This window comes from Manis pentadactyla, chromosome 2 (genome assembly GCF_030020395.1).
Source record: "Manis pentadactyla isolate mManPen7 chromosome 2, mManPen7.hap1, whole genome shotgun sequence".
NCBI lineage: Eukaryota > Metazoa > Chordata > Mammalia > Pholidota > Manidae > Manis > Manis pentadactyla.
The window spans coordinates 187,253,506-187,274,763 of NC_080020.1; the positions used below are offsets into that span (position 1 = coordinate 187,253,506).

A 21,258-nucleotide genomic window follows, 5' to 3' on the forward strand; every position below is an offset into this window, starting at 1 on the left:
CTTTATTGCTTATTATGTTACCTATTCATGTGATTTCAAATCCTTAATACTTTCACAGGTGGTGTTCCCTTCAGTTAGTCAACAAAATATAAATTAATCTCAGTACTCTTCGAAAAGAAAAATGATATTGAGAAAACAGCAAATACAAGAAAACATACTATCATATCTTTGGAAGAACACATATTTATAATGGATCTTTAGCCTGGAAATTTGTCATTTAAAGTATGCATTTCATTAATAATGCTATGTCAATAAAGTTCAAATCTTTTTTTGTTGTTATGGGGAGGATGGATTTCACAGTACTGCAGGAAACAGAAAGCAGTCCGTCTCAACCATACTCTCCTTTATTCTTATTAACAGAATTCTAGGCAACGTATTTAGCTGAAAAATTGCATTTCCTAGACCCTTTGTATATGGGATGGCCAATCCGACAAAAGACTTGTTCAAAAGGCTTCTGGGAAAGCTATCATTGTCCTTCCATATGGTGATGGCTAGAGCTCCAGCAATTATCTTGGGACCAGGAGAGTAAAGCCAAGAAAATTTCAGCTCCTTAATATCAGACCCAAATTGGGATTATCTTTCAGTTTAAAAAGAAAAAATGTTTTGCTTTTAATAATTAAAATTATCTGTGTATGCAGGTCTTTTAAATAATGATTTGACCCTTATAAACTATGTTGACTCATTTAGCTAATATCTTCTAAACCTATGTGGCCAGCTAACTCTAAGCTAACTACAAAAACCTCTCTGACTGAACAATTATTCACTTGATTATTGTAATGACTTTCAACTGGCTGCACAATAGACTCAGATGTGGAAATAGAGACTTACTCAATCTGGAGTAATGGTTTTCAAACTTTGGCTTGCCTCAGAATCCCTTCTTAAAACAGATTTGTTAAACATATGCTTATTACAGCATAGATTACTCATCTCTCATTAGCAAGATTTTTTAATAGGTCTGGGGTGACATGTTCGTAGGTGATGCTGATGATTCTGGCCTAAGGACCACACTTTTTAAGAACCACTAGCCAAGGATCCAGCTTGGGCACCAGTGTATTTAAGTAATTTAACTTGAATTAGATGGTCAAAGCAGTATCAGAAACCCTTCGCTAAGAACTGGTGAGATGACAACTGTCCTCTCATTTCCTTTTATTTATCAGCTTCAGTTTTCCAGAATAAAAGTGAGGGTTTTGGGCACCTTCTTTCCTCTTTGGGTGCACTTTTCTCTTGCTTTCCTTTTCGTGTCTTTGGATAATGAGATTGAGTGACCTCAGGCAATATTTCAAAATAAAGCCATTTTTCCCTTCACTTTTTCTTTCTGTATGCTTCATCCTCCTAACAACTGCTCTTGTATAGTGCTGAGTATTTATTTTCTTCCTCCCCACTACATTGACTGTTGTGGCCTTTCAAAATTTGTACCTTTTGTGAATTATTTTTGTCTATTCTCCCATCCTCAAGTACAATATTTATTATCTGAGTTGTAATCTTGGTTAGGTGGTAGCTATTTGAAGATTTTTTTTTCTAGTTGTTCATCAAAAAATATGAGTTGTTAATCTCTTTTACCGGTGCTTTGATGTGGGGATGATGTTTCCCAGGAAGAGGGTCATTGTGTGCTTTGCTTGTGAGGACAGTCATGTAATAATCTGGGGTCTCCTGTTTCACAAGGATTCAGGAGTCTTTAGAGACTTTTTGAACAACCCACTTACCTCCTTATCCCTTCTTTAGATGATGAACACATATTCTCTTGATTCCAGTACACCCCAGTAACCCATTAACTCTTCTACCAGACTTAACCCTTAAATGCTCCTTTGTTCACCTTGCATTGGGTTGGGTTGTGGATGTCATTGCTCCTTGAGTTTATTGTCTGGATTGAGGCAAAAATTATATTATTCTGAGCCTGCCATAGATCTACACTCATTATTGGTGAAATCTACCTAGGAGGGAGTTTGCATAGGGATGCAGGAGCTAGGACAACTCTTCTATGTATCACCTACTGATCTCTGGTCACATAACTCTTCATAGTTTATTTATTGTGAAAATGTCCTCAAGGCTTAAAAGCTTACAAATCCTTTCTCGTGTTTGGGACAGGAAAAACAGGCAAGAGCAAAATGCTCTTTAAAGTTAATCAATACTTTTGCAATAATCAAATCCAAAGGCCTCCCCATAACTCTCAACTTTTCAACCTTTATGTAGCATTTACACTGCTGACCATGACTTAATCCTGCATATCTGCCCTCTTTTCCTATGATACAGTGAATAGGATGTTAGTAATATTATTGCTCTGCTTTTACAGTCTTTTCGAAGACTCCTTTGAATAGCTACTTCATTATTCCTTAAATTTGGCACTTCCCAAGATTCTGCCTACATCCCTCAGTATACGAAAGCAATCTCTCCCTTGTTAATCTCAATGTTAATGGATGACATCCTATCTTCTTCCATTACTGATGGGAACAGGGAGAAGAAACACTGGGTCAAAGCTGAAAATGTAGTCAATAAAATAGATAAAGATGCTAACTGTAGGTATATTTTCAATTTCAGTTTAAAAATTTAAGACTATTCTCCTTAAGAAAAAATTAAAATATTACAGATGAGAAAGTCTCCTCAGGCCATCACCCCCATTCTTTGTTCTCTAGCTCCCTACTCCAAAGCAACCACTGCTAGTAATATACTGTGTTTATTTTAAACATAAATGGTATAGTAGTAAACATATCATTTTGGAACTTGTTTTTTATTCATTTAAATGTTTTGATATATATATATATATATATATATATATACGTATTTGTGCATCACTCAAAAACAGTATCTGATTAAAGTTGGTAAGCCATATAATTGTAATATGTTGTATGTGACATATTAACTGGGTTATAAAAGATTAAATATAAATACAGAATAATATATTCTGTATGCTGAGGAGACCCTATAGAGTAGGCCAATACTAGATGAATTACAGAAAAGAGAGGGAGGTGAGGCAGGTTCATGGTAAATTAAGAACTACAACACCTAGAGTGTAAAAACCATCCTATAATGGAAGAAATGCAACCCCAAGATTGTAGCAGTCCCACTTCATGCTGGAAGAACTGCAACTCCAATATTGTATCAGTCTTTAAGTAAAATCAAACGAAATTACCAAACGGGTTCCCAGGAAAATCACGGCTAAAACGATCTTGTTTAGTCAGTTCCGTGACCTCCCCTCTCTCCTCCTGCGGAGCGGCGTCTGCTCCGGCTGGGCGGGAGCCCAGGAGGCTCTACCAGCCCCAGACCTTCATTTCCGTCGGCAGAATCTCGAGGCTTTTCCCGCCACGGCCGGGGGTTCCGCCTCGGCGCCCTGCGCGCTGGAGGGACTGCGCATGTGCCGGGCCGGCCCGCTGGTAGTTCCCTGGCGGCTCCTCGGACGCCTTGCAATGGCGGAGACGGACGCCAGCCTGTTGCGCCAGTTCCCGCTGCTGCTGCCACAAAACCGGGCGAAAACCGTGTATGAAGGATTCATTTCGGCTCAGGTACCCGCTCGGTTGTTGCCCTCTTGCTGGGAGAGCCTCCGTTTCTTTCGCCGCGCAGCTCTGTACCCGGATGTCAGTGACTGGAGATTTCGGGTGCCCCGACTCGCGGGGACGGAGAAGGGCGGCGCGTGACGGCTCCTCGCAGCGCAGAGGCCCCGGACCCGCTGCCGTTGCTGGGTCCGGGTCGCCTCCCGGAGGGGGCGCGAAGAAGCGCGCGCGCGGGCGGGGCGGAGCGGAGAGCTACGCCCCCGTCCCCTCCCCTCCCGGAGTGTCGCATCCCTCCTAAACCAGCGTCTGTCCCGCTTTCAAGTCTTCCCTTTTTTGTTGTTACAAATTTTTGCCTACAAAATTCTAACACCTCCCTCGTTCTCGGAGGTTGGTGGCTGTTCAAAGGGGAATCTATGCTCATTATATACGTGTTAACTGTAGAAAAACATTTTGAAGGAAAATCTCATTTTGACTTTTTGCTAAATCGTTTGTACCTGAGCACATCCAGTAACGATAGTTGTTGGGAATCTTGACAGCATTAATTATCTTTGCGGATTCCCAGTGGCCTTTCTTGAGAAGTCTCTTAACACATAGTAACACACGTGTACGCTTTTGAAGTTTACAAAGCGCTTTCCAAGTACACTATCTTACTTAATTCTCAGCCCTTTGAGGCAGAAATTTTTAAAAAAAATCATTTTTCTCACTTCATAGTTGAGTAAACCAAAGCATGGGAAAGTGGAGAGGTTAAGTTTATTGTCCGTGATTGCAAATAGAATCCCTTAAAATCAGACTGATTACGCTTGTGCATTTTTCTCTTCTACATTGCACGTTACGTTTGAATTTTGAGTGCAGACTTTTGCTCCCTGACCATTCCACTCAACATCGTAGCCCCTCCTCGACCCCTGTACATACTGGTTTTTTCTTTTGGTCTTTTAAAATTATGAAATTCTGGAGGACAGCGCACCCAAATTAACCACCTGCAACTTGTAATGTGGGTCCTATTGTTAGCAATACCTTCTGTCTATAAAATATAACACATGACCAACTGATTTGATTTGTGAAGAAAGAAATTTCTGAAGAGGAAAGAAAAAAGTGTGGTTGTTTTAAAACAATTTAGCTTTGAAACAGACCTGTATTTTCTTGGAAAATATGTGAACCTCTTATAGACGTGCACACTTTCAATTAGTTGAACTCGATTATCATATAGAAACCCAAATTGCTCAATTTTGTCACAATAATAAATTTAAAATTTAGTAATTAACTGGATAATTTGAAAAATATCATTGTAATGAGTAGAAATTTTCTATTCCCAGAATTCTATTATTTTTATTTCCTGAAAGGAGAATGAATAATTCTATTGCCCCACCTTACTTTTAACACTTACCTCATTTAACAGTGTTCATCAAAACATATACTATATTAAAAAATTGGAGGTAAAATTTAACTCTTAATAGTGATTAAGTTAATGGTCTCACCTTTCAAACAAGTGTATTGGTTATTTGAAAGCTTGACAATTTAACATAAAAGCATATTTCATGCCTCTATGAGGTACAGCTTATGTATAACATTAGTTTCAAGTGTACAGCATGATGATCTGATATTTGTGTATAGTGCGAAATGATCACTGCAATGTCTGGTTGTCATTGGATTCACAATAAAGAATTTTTTTTCTTTTGATGAGAATGTTAAGATAGCACTCTTAGCAACTTTCAAATACGCAGTAAGATATTACTAACTATAGTTGCCATGCTGCACATTACATACCAATAACATTTGTAGCTTTTGTCTCCTTTCCTCCCACCCCACACCAGCACAGTTTTTAAGGATATGGGCCATATCCTACCATATGTTTTGAAGTCTCCTTGAAACCTAATAATCTCTTAAAAATACTGAGTAATTATCAAATTTACTTGCTAAGTGAAACTTATCTACCCCTAAAAGTAGTCTCTGTAGAACTAATGAAAATACACTGTTATTAGGAAAAGTAATGGACAGTACATTTGGGCTTTTTCATTTGTCTTCAGATTCATTATGACTATCACAGAAAGTAGAAGTTAAAATCCACTGTTACTCACTGTTACTAATCCGCTTTTTCCTTCCCCAGTTGGAAGTATTGGTCTTGAATTACCTAGTTGAAAACATGATTTACTTTCAGATAACATTTAGAAAAATTGAAGAATATTACTAAGTTACATTTTTATCAGGACCTATGTTATGCCTAATTTTAGGAACTTGAAGGGAGTACTTTGTATTATGTTTCTGTGTCTGCTAAAGCCGCTCAGACAACATGTGTAGCAATCAGAATTGAGATTAGATGAAATTTTAAATTTTCTTAAGACCCTTGTTGTAGTTACAATTCTACTTTATACTTGTGTCTTGCCAATGGGTTTCCAACCCGGGCAAGTTCACGATGGATTCAATATGACCAAAGAAATGAGAGTAGAACATTCTTGGGGTGAAAGGGTTATACTCAACTTTATTTCCACCGTGGCAGGTCAGTCACTAAAATCTCATTCACGAGTCTGCACGCAGCAAGCCCATCTCTCCCTCTGGGCCTCTGTCCTTGGTGCTGCCACCACTCCAGCCTCTGTTCTGCTCTCCCGCAGCCTTGCAGCCCTGCCACCCAGATCACTGGGCAGGGCTCTTTATATAGGGTCAGTTAACAACGTATTGCCCACACGTGTGTAGTGAGCTAGCCAACCAAGGCCAGGTGAAAATCCTGGCCACAGGAACCTACATTTTATCCACACTCCGCCCCACTAGGATTCTCGCCTTTCAGTCTATGTGCCCTCAATCCTCTGCAGTGGTCCCTGTGTGAGAAAGCTGGAGCATTGTAATCAAATTCCATAATCTATGACAATATACGAATAACAAAAACTACAATAAATTATAATAACCCTCAAGCCTTAGGAGATCCATTGCCACCAAGTGGTCATCCTGGCTGTATTCAAACCAGTTCTACTCAAATGAGTTAACCAAAAGGACTGTGGATGGACCTAATACCCACCTTTTCCAGCCTCTCCAGCAAAAAGTCTTGCAGACACACAGGCCAACCTTGTTCCTTTATCTTTGCGTTCTGCTTCGTCCTCAGCAGCTGGAACCACTGCTCTGATCCCAATCGCTGCCACAGCTCCAGTCATCCAATTACTTTCTGTCTGCTCCTGCCTTTTCAAACCACCCCACAGCTGGGTCCTCGCGACCTTCCTGGGGCCCTTTAAATTCTTCCTTCGAGAAGCAGACCGTATTTCCTTCTGTGCTTGCGCCTGAGGATAGAAGCAGAGCCTGGAGTGCTCCACGACCTGAGGAGGGGGCTGCACCTCTCCTGAAAGAACCCGCCATTGCTGAGTCCTTCTGGCTTTCCACCAGCTTTCAACCAGGTGGGGTCTCAACCGAGGAGGGGCCGATGCCTCTGGCAAGGCAGGCCCTCCACCCCCACCTGTTCGTCAAGCCTCCGCTCCTCCCTTTCTGGGGCTGATGGCTCCACATCCTTCACCTGCCCCACGGCACCTGGCAGCCTGCACGCCCATACTGCTTCTCGGGCCGCTCCTTCTTGGGCCACAACACTTTGTAGTGATGCCATTTCAGTCAGCAGTAAATTTTCTTTCTCTTGGGGTGGACCCCAGTTCTCCACCCCTTCACAGTACCACATGTCCACAGGGGAACACTCCAGTTTTCATCTCCCCATCCACAGGTCCAGCTGTTGAAACACTCCTCCCATGAGGGCAGCCTGTTCTTCTCTGTGGTCAACAATGAACCCTGCCGACTGGGTTTCCACCATGGGCAAGTTCACTATGACCAAAGAAATGACAGTAGAACATTCTTGGGATGAAAGAGTTATACCCACTTTATTTCCAGGTGACAGGTCAGTCACTAAAATCCCATTCACTCAGAGTGAGTCTGCACGCAGCAAGCTGGTTTCTGCCTCTGGGCCCCTCTGCCCCCACAGCTGTCCTCTGCTCTCCTGCAGCCTTGTAGCCATGCCACCATGTCACCCAGAGCACTGGGCAGGGCTCTTTATATAGAGTCAGTAACAACACATTGCCCACACGTGTGTAGTGAATGAACCAACTAGGGCCAGGTGAGAATCCTGGCCGCAGTAACCTTCATTTTATCCACAACTTGCCTTAAGTGGTTTATTGAAATCTTAACCTGAAAACTTTATTTAACATGGTTTTGTTTGGGGAAGCTGATTTTGTCTTGTATGCAATTTCAGACTTACAGAAAAATAGCAAAGATGTATGAAGAATTTGAGTATACTCTTTACACAGATACACCATTTTACTTTTGCCCCATTTGATTTAGTACTATGAGTCAGTGAGTATATGTGGGTGGGTGTACATACACATTCTTCACCTGCTCAGTTTAAGTTGCTGACAGAGTCCCCTTTGTTTCTGAGTACTTCAGCATTAAGTACATGGGAACAAGGATACACTCTCATGTAACCTCAGTAGTTATCCAAATCAGGAAAATTAATCGTAATATAGGACCATTATATATGGAGTCCAAATTCAGATTTTGTTAATGTTACCATTATATATTTTAGACTCCTTCCCAACCCTCTACCATCTAACATAACATTTTCACATTATATTTGGTTGTCATGTCTTTAATCTAGATTAGTTCCTTAGTCTTTCCTTGTGTTTCATGAACTTGACTTTTTTTTTAAGAATACAGTTTGGTTATTGGTAGAACATCCCTTAGTTCAGATTATGCAGTGTTGGCAGAGATGACAGAAAAGAATGCTGTGTCCTTTTCAGGGTAAATGAAGTCAATGGTCTCATTATTGATGATGATAAATCTGATCACCTGTTTTAAGGTGGCGTATGCCATATTTTCCTTTTATAATTAACAAATATTTTGGGGGAGCTATGCTGATACGTCAGACTTTCACACATACGCCAGTTTTAACATCCATTGACTCTTCCTTGAGTCAGTTAATACTGTGATGGCTGCCAAATGATGATTTTTCTAAGCCTATCATTTCTTCTATAATTATTAATTATTATTAAAAGAGTAGCTTTCTCTATTTTCCCATTTATTTATTTTAGAATGGACTCATGGATTTTAAAATTTATTTACTGCATTATAATAATTACTTCCCTTATTTATTTTAATGCTTAAATTGCCCCACATTTGGTCAATGACAGCACATTTTTGATACAAGTTTTTAAGGCTTTACCTTTTCTTATCACAGTTTTAAAAGTATCCTGCAGATGCTGACATGTAGCATTTTATCGTTTTTTAGAATTCCCATAACTTATAGTTCCGCTGTACCCCAAAGTTATTTAATAGACGATTTTAAAGATTTTTCTCTTTTTGAAGGTCTTCTTTGATTTTTAATTTTGTTATTAATTTTTAGGTTACTGCACTGTGATTAGACAATGTTTTTGTAAAAATTCTGCTTTGAAACTTATCCTTTTTCTGTGTGTGTAATTTGTGTGTGGTTAAAAGAAGATGTTTTCTCTATTAGGTTATTCCTTTCCTCTTGAGTGAGCTTGATAGTTTGCTTCCTTCAAGGAATTTGTTCATTTTGTCTTGGTTTTTTAGTGTATTGGTTTAAAAGTTGTTTTATGATATTCCCTTTTATCTTTTTAATGTCTTTAGGATCTGTAATCATGCTCATTTATTGATGATCTTTTGCTGCATCACTGATTATCCCAAAACTTAGTGGCTTAAAACAACAAACATTACCTCGCCTCTTCTCTGGATCAGAAATTTGGAAGTGACTTAGCTGGCTGGTTCTGGATCAGTGTTTTTCATGACCTTACAGGGAAGATGTTGGTCAGGTTGTCAGTTATCTACAGGCTTGACTAGAGCTGGAAGGTTTGCTTTCAAGATGGTTCATTCACATAGTTACTGGCTGGTGGCCTCAGTTTTTTGCTGCTCTTGATAGGAGGCCTCAGTTCCTCACCACATGGACCTCCATAGTGTTCCTTGACTGTCATCACAACATGGCCGCGAGCTTCCCATGAGAGAGCAACAGAAATCAAGAAGAAAGCTGCACAGTTCCATTTCTCCCCTAGCCTCTGAAGTTACACATTTTTACTTCTGCTTTATTCTGTTTGTTAGAATCAAGTGTCAATTGCAGTCCATACTCGGAAGGGGAGAGATGAGGCAGCAACTCTGAAAGGTAGAATTATCAAAGAAATTACAGACATATTTTATAGATACGTCTTGCCCCTATTCCTGTTACTGGTATTTTTGTGTCTTCTCTCTTTTTTCCTGATGCATCTGGATAGAGGCTTAGAAATTCTATAGATCTCTTCAAAGAATCTGCTTTTGACTTACTTGATTTTTCTTTATTATTTTTCTGTTTCTGTTTCATCAATTTCTGATGTAGTTTTTTAGTTTCTTTAGGTGGAAGATTAGTTCATTGATAACAAACTTCTTTTTTATAATACAGGTGTTTAGTGCTATAATTTTTTCTTTAGCTTTAGCACACAAATTTTTGTATGTTGTATTTTTTTCTTCAGTTCAAAGTACTTAATTTCTTCTTTAACCCGTGGATTACTTCAAAGAAATATCTTTCTAAATATTTGAGGATTTTCCATATCTTTTTTGATACTGACTTATAATTTAGTTTCATGTTAGTCACAGAACATAATTTGTATGATTTGAATTCTTTTATATTTATTGGGACTGATTTTATGGGATAGCTTACAATCTGTCTTGGTGAATGTTTTTTGTATACTTGTAAAAGATGTGTATTCTTGTTGGAATGTTGGGTAGAATGTTCTATAAATGTCAGGTCGAATTGGTTCATAATGCTATTCAAGTTTTTTATCTCCTCACTGGTTTCTGTCTACTTTATCTGTTAACATAAGAGGGTATTGAAATCTGCAACTATAATTGTTGATTTTTCAATTTCTACTTTCATTTCTATCAGTTTTTGCTTCATGTATCTTGAAGTTCTCTTATTAGGTACATCCTTTAGGATTTCTAAGCACTCTTGATGAACTGATTCCTTTCTGATTATGAAATGACCCTTTTTTATCTCTGGTTATCTTTACCCTGGAGTCTGTATCCTCTAGCATTAATATGACTCAAGCTTTTAAAAAATTATTGTTGGCATGACTTATCTTTTTTTCATTCTTTGTATCTCTTTGTGTCTTTATATTTAAAGGGGATTTCTTCTGGGCCTTGCTTTTTTTATCCAATCTGACAATCACTGCCTCTTATTTGGGGCTGTTTAGACCATTTACATTTAATGTGATTATTGATATGGTTGGATTTAAATCTAATTTTCTGCTGATTGTTTCTGTTTGTCTCATGTGTTCCTTTATTTTTTACTTTTTCCTATTTTTATGCATTTTACATAATACATCATACAACATTTTATCTCTTCTGTCAGCTCATTAGCTTTTTTTTCCCCCCTGAGTAATTACTTTATGGCTTATAGTATATATCTTAAAACTGTCATGATTTGCCCTAAAGTAATATTAGGATCCCATTTTATGTACACCGTTGGTTTAATTTTTGACTTTTTTTTTCTGTGGTCTCCAATATACAACTTTCACTTAAACTCTTTTACATATGCCATTACCCTTATAGTATAAGGATCTTACAACAGTACACTTCTCTTTTTCTTTTCCTGGTGTTTGTGCTATTGTCATATATTTTATTTCAGTTCATCTTATAACCCTCCCAATACATTCTTTTTTTTAACAATGAACTTTTTAAAAAATTAAGGTTTATTTTTTAATAAGAGTTTTAGTTGCAGAAAAACTTAGCAGATAGTACAGAGTTCCCATGTACTATTTCCTTCCCTTCACAAACACAGTTTGTCTTCTTAACGTATTACTATTGTACATTTATTACAGTTAATGAGCTAGTATTGATACATTTATTAACTCAAGTCCATCTTTCATGCAGATTTCTTTAGTTCTTACCAAATGTCTTTTTTCCATTCCAGGATCCCATCCAAGATACCACATCATCATGTCTGCTTAGGTTTCTCTTGGCTATGATGGGTTCCTTGTTTCTGGTGACCTTGTCTCCATTATGATTGTGAAATGACCCTCTTTATTGAGGAGTAATAGTCAAGTATATTATAGGATACTGATCTTTTGGAATTTGTCTGTTTTTCTCAATGATTAGACTGGTTACATGTTTTTGAGAGGAACATTACAGTTTACTATTTCATCACATTATATCAAGGGTGCCTATAATCAGTATGATTTATGACTGTTGATTTTGACCTTGATCACTTGGCTGAAATAGTGTTTGTCAGCTTTCCCTATTGTAAAGTTATTCTTTTCCCCCTCTGTCCATACTGTACTTTTTGGAAGAAAACCACTAGAACCCCCCACTTCAGGAATGGGAGATGTGCTTCTCCTCCTTTAAGGTGTAATATCTATGTAATTTATCTGGAATTCTTCTCAATGGGACATTAGCTTAACTCCCCCATTTATTAATTCAATCATTTATATATCAGTGTGGACTGATGGATATTTTATACTTTGGGTTATAGTCCAATACTACTTTATTCAAATCGTTTCCAGCTTTGGCAGTTAGTTGTCCTCTAAAGAGATTTTTAAAAAAGAAAAATATTTACTGTTTCTGGTACCATGTATTGTATATCCATCTCATTTCATTCATTTCTGCCTGAAGTTCTTCCTTTAATATTTGTTATAGTGCTTGTCTGCTACTGATGAATTCTTTCGCCTGTTTTGTGTCTGAAAAATTGTTTATTTGGCCTTTTGAAAGATATTCTCATGTATGTAAAAATCTAAGTTGACTTTTTTTCCTTTTAGTACTTCAAAGATGTTGCTTCACTGTCTTGCATTATTTCTTATGAGAAATCTCTACTTTTTCTTTGTTCCTCTGTAAATAGTGTATTGCATTTCTTTGGCTGCTTTAAAGATTTTTGTTTTTATCATTGGTTTTTGTGAATTTGATGTACCTTCATAAAGTTTTCTTCATGTTTTTTCTCCATAAGGTTTGCAGAACCTTTTGGATAAGTCAGGATATGTTTTCATTAAATTTGGAAAAAACTTAAGCCATTACTTCAAAAAAATTTTTTTTCATTCTCTTTCCTGTATTGTGGACTCAAAATACATGCATATTAGGCCACTTTAGTTTGTTCCATAATTCACTCATGGTCATTTCACCTCCCCCACCTCCCCAAGTCTCTTTTTCTGTTCTATTTTGAATGTTCTATTTCTGTTTTTAGTCAGGTATACTAGCATCTTCTTTTGTATAGTATGATCTGCTATTAATACCACCTAGCATATTTTTTATCTCAGTCATTGTATCTTTCATTTCTTTTTTTTTTTTGTAGATAATTATTTTTTATTGAGGGGTAGTTGACACACAGTATTACATTAGTTTCAGGTGTACAACACAGTGATTCATCATTTATATATATGATAATTCTAGGTACCAGCTATCACCATACCAAGTTGTTACAATATTTTGACTATATTCCTTATGCTATACATTACATCCCGGTTATTTATTTATTTTACAATTGGAAGTGTGTATTTTTTTTTTTTTTTTGTGAGGGCATCTCTTATATTTATTGGTCAAATGGTTGTTAACAACAATAAAATTCTGTATAGGGGGGTCAATGCTCAATGCACAATCATTAATCCACCCCGAGCGTTATTTTCATCAGTCTCCAATCTTCTGATGCATAACGAACAAGTTCTCATATGGAGTACAAATTCTTACATAGTGAATACGTTACATGGTGAACATTACAAGGGCAGTCATCACAGAAACTTTCGGTTTTGTTCATGCATTATGAACTATAAAGAGTCAGTTCAAATATGAATATTCATTTAATTTTTATACTTGATTTATATGTGGATACCACATTTCTCTCTTTATTATTATTATTTTTAATAAAATGCTGAAGTGGTAGGTATTTACAAGATAAAGGTAGAAAATATAGTTTAGTGTTGCAAGAGAACAAATATAGATAATCAGGTGTGTGCCTGTAGACTATGTGTTAATCCAAGCTAGACAAGGGCAATAAAACATCCACGTATGCAGAAGATTTCTCTCAGAACGGGGGGGTGAGGTTCTAAGCCTCACCTCTGTTGATCCCCAGTTTCTCACCTGATGGCCCCCCTGCGACTGTGCCTGTCTTAGGTTGTTCCTCCCTTGAGGAATCTTACCCGTCTCTGGATAACCAGTCATCTTCCGGGGCCATACAGGGAAATGTTAAGTTGGTAAGTGAGAGAGAAGCCTTATTGTTTGAAAAGGTTAGCTTTTTACTCCTTTGCATATTTATGACCTGTGGCTTCTATGCCCAGCATTTGTCTTGAGGTATCTTTACCACTTGGAAGAATTATGATACTCGGTAAATTCGATATGAGGCATGAATTCTATTTAAGGGTTGTAATTAGGAAGGAAGAAGAAAAGCTATAGAAGTAGCAGGTGGAAGAAAACATGGGAAGATTGATTATTTCTTTGACATATCTTCTTGTAGAGTAACTTCAGCATGTATAGGTTTTAAACTACTACTTAAATTGCGCACACACATTAACATAATAGGAGTATAGTTACATAACCAAAGCATACCTGTAATTACCAGCCATCTCCAGTGAAACCAAGAAAACCAGTTAGGCACCTTAGGCATTTGTGAAAACTTATCTATGATATGGTGGATATTGTCCAACTGAACTTGAACAATCTGAGAGAAATCAGACAAATTAAAACAACCCACTCCTGGGGACTGTTGACATCCCATATGTTCTTTTAACAGTAAATAGTCAGTAGTTGTGAGATTTTGGAGTGCTACAATTTGCACTTCTCCTAATTCTTGGTTGAGTTCCAACAGTATAGATCCAGTCAAATTTGTTGTTTTACTGTATGCACAGGCCAGCTTAGATATCTCCTTCTTCATTCCCATGGCAAGTCCAGGAACTGGTGGGATGAGTGCATCTACAGCTGTAGCAGTGCGTGGATCTTTGTTGGGGTTTTTTGATGATCATCTTCTGGCATGAGTCTTCCAAAGATGTTGGAAGTTCTTTTTCATATCGTATCTTAGTTCATTTTCTGTGTAGCCAAATCAGGCTTTGATCCTCTGTATAAACACAAACAGACCCTTTGCTTACACTTTTATATGCCCTTTATACCCTTGTGTAGTACTCATTGGAGGTCACCACACAGGAACTGCCTTTTTTTTGTTTGTTTGTTATCATTAATCTACACTTACATGACGAATATTATGTTTACTAGGCTCTCCCCTATACCAGGTCCCCCCTATAAACCCCTTTACAGTCACTGACCATCAGCATAGCAAAATGTTGTAGAATCACTACTTGCCTTCTCTGTGTTGTACAGCCCTCCCCTTTCTCCCACACCCCCATGCATGCCAATCTTAATATCCCCCTTCTTCTCCCCCCCCTTATCCCTTCCTACCCACCCATCCTCCCCAGTCCCTTTCCCTTTGGTACCTGTTAGTCCATTCTTGAGTTCTGTGATTCTGCTGCTGTTTTGTTCCTTCAGTTTTTCCTTTGTTCTTATATTCCACAGATGAGTGAAATCATTTGGTATTTCTCTTTCTCCGCTTGGCTTGTTTCACTGAGCATAATACCCTCCAGCTCCATCCATGTTGCTGCAAATGGTAGGATTTGCCCTTTTCTTATGGCTGAGTAGTATTCCATTGTGTATATGTACCACATCTTCTTTATCCATTCATCTATCGATGGACATTTAGGTTGTTTCCCATTCTTGGCTACTGTAAATAGTGCTGCGATAAACATAGGGGTGCATCTGTCTTTTTCAAACTGGAGTGCTGCATCCTTAGGGTAAATTCCTAGAAGTGGAATTCCTAGGTCAAATGGTAAGTCTATTTTGAGCATTTTGAGGAATTTCCATACTGCTTTCCACAATGGTTGAACTAATTTACATTCCCACCAGCAGTGTAGGAGGGTTCCCCTTTCTCCACAGCCTCGCCAACATTTGTTGTTTGTCTTTTGGATGGCAGCCATCCTTACTGGTGTGAGGTGATACCTCATTGTAGTTTTAATTTGCATTTCTCTGATAATTAGCGATGTGGAGCATCTTTTCATGTGTCTGTTGGCCATGTGTATTTCTTTTTTGGAGAACTGTCTGTTCAGTTCCTCTGCCCATATTTTAATTGGGTTATTTGTTTTTTGTTTGTTGAGGCGTGTGAGCTCTTTATATATTCTGGACGTCAAGCCTTTATCGGATGTGTCATTTCCAATATATTCTCCCATACTGTAGGGTTCCTTTTTGTTCTATTGATGGTGTCTTTTGCTGTACAGAAGCTTTTCAGCTTAATATAGTCCCACTTGTTCATTTTTGCTGTTGTTTTCCTTGCCCGGGGAGATATGTTCAAGAAGAGGTCACTCATGTTTATGTCTAAGAGGTTTATGCCTATGTTTTCTTCCAAGAGTTTTATGGTTTCATGACTTACATTCAGGTCTTGGATCCATTTTGAGTTTACTTTTGTATATGGGGTTAGACAATGGTCCAGTTTCATTCTCCTACATGTAGCTGTCCAGTTTTGCCAGCACCATCTGTTGAAGAGACTGTCATTTCCCCATTGTATGTCCATGGCTCCTTTATCAAATATTAATTGACCATATATGTCTGGGTTAATGTCTGGATTCTCTAGTCTGTTCCATTGGTCTGTGGCTCTGCTCTTGTGCCAGTACCAAATTGTCTTGATTACTGTGGCTTTATAGTAGAGCTTGAAGTTGGGGAGTGAGATCCCCCTACTTTATTCTTCTTTCTCAGGATTGCTTTGGCTATTCGGGGTCTTTGGTGTTTCCATATGAATTTTTGAATTATTTGTTCCAGTTCATTGAAGAATGTTGCTGGTAGTTTCATAGGGATTGCATCAAATCTGTATATTGCTTTGGGCAGGATGGCCATTTTGACGATATTAATTCTTCCTAGCCACGAGCATGGGATGAGTTTCCATCTGTTAGTGACCCCTTTAATTTCTCTTAAGAGTGACTTGTAGTTTTCAGAGTATAAATCTTTCACTTCTTTGGTTAGGTTTATTCCTAGGTGTTTTATATTTTTTGATGGAATTGTGAATGGAGTTGTTTTCCTGATTTCTCTTTCTGTTGGTTCATTGTTAGTGTATAGGAAAGCCACAGATTTCTGTGTGTTGATTTTGTATCCTGCAACTTTGCTGTATTCCGATATCAGTTCTAGTAGTTTTGGGGTCGAGTCTTTAGGGTTTTTTATGTACAGTATCATGTCATCTGCAAATAGTGACAGTCTAAATTCTTCTTTACCAATCTGGGTTCCTTGTATTTCTTTGTTTTGTCTGATTGCCGTGGCTAGGCCCTCCAGTACTATGTTAAATAACAGTGGAGAGAGTGGGCATCCCTGTCTAGTTCCCGATCTCAGAGGAAATGCTTTCAGCTTCTCGCTGTTCAATATAATGTTGGCTGTGGGTTTATCATAGATGGCCTTTATTATGTTGAGGTACTTGCCCTCTATTCCCTTTTTGCTGAGAGTTTTTAACATGAATGGATGATGAACTTTGTCAAATGCTTTTTCAGCATCTATGGAGATGATCATGTGGTTTTTGTCTTTCTTTTTTTGATGTGGTGGATGATGTTGATGGACTTTCGAATGTTGTACCATCCTTGCATCCCTGGGATGAATCCCACTTGGTCATGGTGTATGATCCTTTTGATGTATTTTTGAATTTGGTTTGCTAATATTTTTTTGAGTATTTTTGCGTCTACGTTCATCAGGGATATTGGTCTGTAGTTTTCTTTTTTGGTGGGGTCTTTGCCTGGTTTTGGTATTAGGGTGATGTTAGTTTCATAGAATGAGTTTGGGAGTATCCGCTCCTCCTCTATTTTTTGGAAAACTCTAAGGAGAATGGGTATTATGTCTTCCCTGTATGTCTGATAAAATTCCGAGGTAAATCCATCTGGCCCGGGGGTTTTGTTCTTTGGTAGTTTTTTGATTACCACTTCAATTTCGTTGCTGGTTATTGGTCTGTTTAGATTTTCTGTTTCTTTCTGGGCCAGTCTTGGAAGGTTGTATTTTTCTAGGAAGTTGTCCATTTCTCCTAGGTTTCCCAGCTTGTTAGCATATAGGTTTTCATAGTATTCTCTAATAATTCTTTGTATTTCTGTGGGGTCCATCGTGATTTTTCCTTTCTCATTTCTGATACTGTTGATTTGTGTTGACTCTCTTTTCTTCTTAATAAGTCTGGCTAGAGGCTTATCTATTTTGTTTATTTTCTCAAAGAACCAGCTCTTGGTTTCATTGATTTTTGCTATTGTTTTACTCTTCTCAATTTTATTTATTTCTTCTCTGATCTTTATTATGTCCCTCCGTCTGCTGACCTTAGGCCTCATTTGTTCTTCTTTTTCCAATTTCGATAATTGTGACATTAGATCATTCATTTGGGATTGTTCTTCCTTTTTTAAATATGCTAGGATTGCTGTATACTTTCCTCTTAAGACTGCTTTTGCTGCGTCCCACAGAAGTTGGGTCTTAGTGTTGTTGTTGTCATTTGTTTCCATATATTGCTGGATCTCCATTTTGATTTGGTCATTGATCCATTGATTATTTAGGAGCGTGTTGTTAAGCCTCCATGTGTTTGTGAGCCTCTTTGCTTTATTTGAACAGTTTATTTCTAGTTTTATGCCTTTGTGGTCTGAAAAGTTGGTTGGTAGGCTTTCAATCTTTTGGAATTTTCTGAGGCTCTTTTTGTGGCCTAGTATGTGGTCTATTCTGGAGAATGTTCCATGTGCACTTGAGATGAATGTATATCCTGTTGCTTTTGGATGTAGAGTTCTATAGATGTCTATTAAGTCTATCTGCTCTACTGTGTTGTTTAGTGCTTCCGTGTCCTTACTTATTTTCTGCCCAGTGGATCTATCCTTTGGGGTGAGTGGTGTGTTGAAGTCTCCTAGAATGAATACATTGCAGTCTATTTCCCCCTTTAGTTCTGTTAGTATTTGTTTCACATATACTGGTGCTCCTGTGTTGGGTGCATATATATTTAGAATGGTTATATCCTCTTGTTGGACTGAGCCCTTTATCATTATGTAGTGTCCTTCTTTATCTCTTGTTACTTTCTTTGTTTTGAAGTCTATTTTGTCTGATATTAGTACTGCAACCCCTGCTTTCTTCTCGCTGTTGTTTGCTTGAAATATGTTTTTCCATCCCTTGACTTTTAGTCTGTACATGTCTTTGGGTTTGAGGTGAGTTTCTTGTAAGCAGCATATAGATGGATCTTGCTTTTTTATCCATTCTATTACTCTATGTCTTTTGATTGGTGCATTCAGCCCATTAACATTTAGGGTGACTATTGAAAGATATGTACTTATTGCCATTGCAGGCTTTAAATTTGTGGTTACCAAAGGTTCAAAGTTAGCCTCTTTAGTATCTTACTGACTAACTTAGCTCGTGTATTGAGCTGTTATATACACTGTCTGGAGATTCTTTTCTTCTCTCCCTTCTTATTCCTCCTCGTTGATTCTTCATATGTTGGGTGTTTTGTGCTGTGCTCTTTCTAGGAGTGCTCCCATCTAGAGCAGTCCCTGTAAGATGTCCTGTAGAAGTGGTTTGTGGGAAGCAAATTCCCTCAGCTTTTGTTTGTCTGGGAATTGTTTAATCCCACCATCATATTTGAATGATAGTCATGCTGGATACAGTATCCTTGGTTCAAGGCCCTTCTGTTTCATTGCATTAAATATATCATGCCATTCTGTTCTGGCCTGTAGGGTTTCTGTTGAGAAGTCTGATGTTAGCCTGATGGGTTTTCCTTTATAGGTGACCTTTTTCTCTCTAGCTGCCTTTAAATCTCTTTCCTTGTCCTTGATCTTTGCCATTTTAATTATTATGTGTCTTGGTGTTGTCCTCCTTGGATCCTTTCTGTTGGGGGTTCTGTGTATTTCCGTGGTCTGTTCGATTATTTCCTCCCCCAGTTTGGGGAAGTTTTCAGCAATTATTTCTTCCAAGATGCTTTCCATCCCTTTTCCTCTCTCTTCTTCTGGTACCCCTATAATATGGATATTGTTCCTTTTGGATTGGTCACACAGTTCTCTTAATATTGTTTCATTCCTGGAGATCCTTTTATCTCTCTCTATGTCAGCTTCTATGCGTTCCTGTTCTCTGGTTTCAATTCCATCAATGGCCTCTTGCATCCTATCCATTCTGTTTATAAACCCTTCCAGAGTTTGTTTCATTTCTGTAATCTCCTTTCTGGCATCTGTGATGTCCCTCCGGACTTCATCCCATATCTCTTGCGTATTTCTCTGCATCTCTGTCAGCATGTTTATGATTCTTATTTTGAATTCTTTGTCAGGAAGGCTGGTTCGGTCTGTCTCCTTCTCTGGTGTTGTCTCTGTGATCTTTGTCTGCCTGTAGCTTTGCCTTTTCATGGTGGTAGGAATTGTTTGCAGAGCTGGAACGAGTGACGGCTGGGAGAATTTCCCTTCTTGTTGGTTTGTGGCCTTCCTCTCCTGGGAGAACAGCGACCTCTAGTGGCTTGTGCTGGGTAGCTGTGCGCAGACAGGGCTTCTGCTTCCTGCCCAGCTGCTATGGAGTTTATCTCCGCTGTTGCTGTGGGCGTGGCCTGGCTCGGGCTCTGCTTCAAAGTGGTGGAGTCGCGTTGGAGGGGGAGCGGCCTGGAGGCTATTTATCTCCGTAAGGGGCCTCCCTGCTCCCTGCAGCTTAGGGGATTAGGGTGCTCCGAGATCACTGGATTCCCTACCTCTGGATTAAGTGTCCCACCTTGCTCCTTTAAGACTTCCAAAAAGCACCCGCTAAAACAAAACGACCACAAACAAAAAAAAAAAAATTTTTTTTGAATTAAAAAAATAAGTAAATTAAAAAAAAATGGCTACTCGTTTTTCTATATTCTCTGGTGCCAGCCTCAGGCATCTGTTCACCGGTATTGCTGCCCTGTTTCCCTAGTATTGAGGTCCCTGTCTCTTTAAGACTTCCAAAAAGCGCTCGCCAAAACAAAACAGCAAAAAAAAATGGCCACTAGCTTTTCTTATGTCTTCCGGCGCCAGGCCTCCGTTACCCTCTCACAGTTCTTGCTGCCCTGTTTCCCTAGTATCCAGGACCCTGCGCACGCACTGTGTCTGCGCTCTGGTCCGGATGCCTGGGGCTGGGTGTTCGGCAGCCCTGGGCTCCGTCTCCCTCCCGCTCTGCCTACTCTTCTCCCGCAGGGAGCTGGGGGGAGGGGCGCTCGGGTCCTGCCGGGCCGGGGCTTGTATCTTACCCCCTTTAAGAGGCACTGGGTTTTTACAGGTGTGGATGTGGTCTGGATGTTGTCCCGTGTCCTCTGGTCTTTATTCTAGAAAGAGTTGTCTTTGTTATATGTTCATAGATATATGTGGTTTTGGGAGGAGATTTCTGCTGGGAGGAGACTCATGCCGCCATCTTGGCTCCCTCCTGTATCTTTCATTTCTGATTTGGGCCTTCATATCTTTCCTGAGTTTATTTAGCATACTCATGCTTTACATTCTTGAACGTATCTAATACAGTTATAACTGTTTAAATCTTTAAAAGCAGTTATCTCATCTGCCATTTTGAAATTTTCTCCTGATTTTTGTCTTGATTGTGAATATTGTTTTCTTGCTTCTTTCCATTACTGGTATATTTGATTGGATGTCAGACATTATGCATTCTACCTGTTGTGTGCTAGGCATTCTTTTTTTCTCTTACATATTCTTGAGGTTTGTTCTAAGCTGCAGTTAAATTATTTGGAGAAAGTTTGATCTTTTCAAGGCTTGCTTTTAAGCTTTGTTAGGTAGAACCGGAATACATTTTAGCCCAGACTAATTTGGCTCTACTGCTGAGGCAA

At 38.7% G+C, this 21,258-nt stretch overlaps 1 protein-coding gene across 4 annotated transcripts in view; it reads left to right on the forward strand.

Moving 5' to 3' along the window:
* The first annotated feature begins 2,793 nt into the window (after nt 1-2,793).
* Nucleotides 2,794-21,258, forward strand: part of FANCL (FA complementation group L) — a 124,874-nt gene continuing 106,409 nt past the window's right edge. The window contains exon 1 of one of the 4 annotated variants that reach the window (XM_057497185.1): nt 2,794-3,497. In XM_057497185.1, coding sequence (XP_057353168.1) covers nt 3,348-3,497 — 150 coding nt within the window. In that variant the 5' untranslated portion in view covers nt 2,794-3,347. The remainder of the gene's footprint in view (nt 3,498-21,258) is intronic. The other 3 variants (XM_036926005.2, XM_057497186.1, XM_036926006.2) reach the window with 3 other exon arrangements.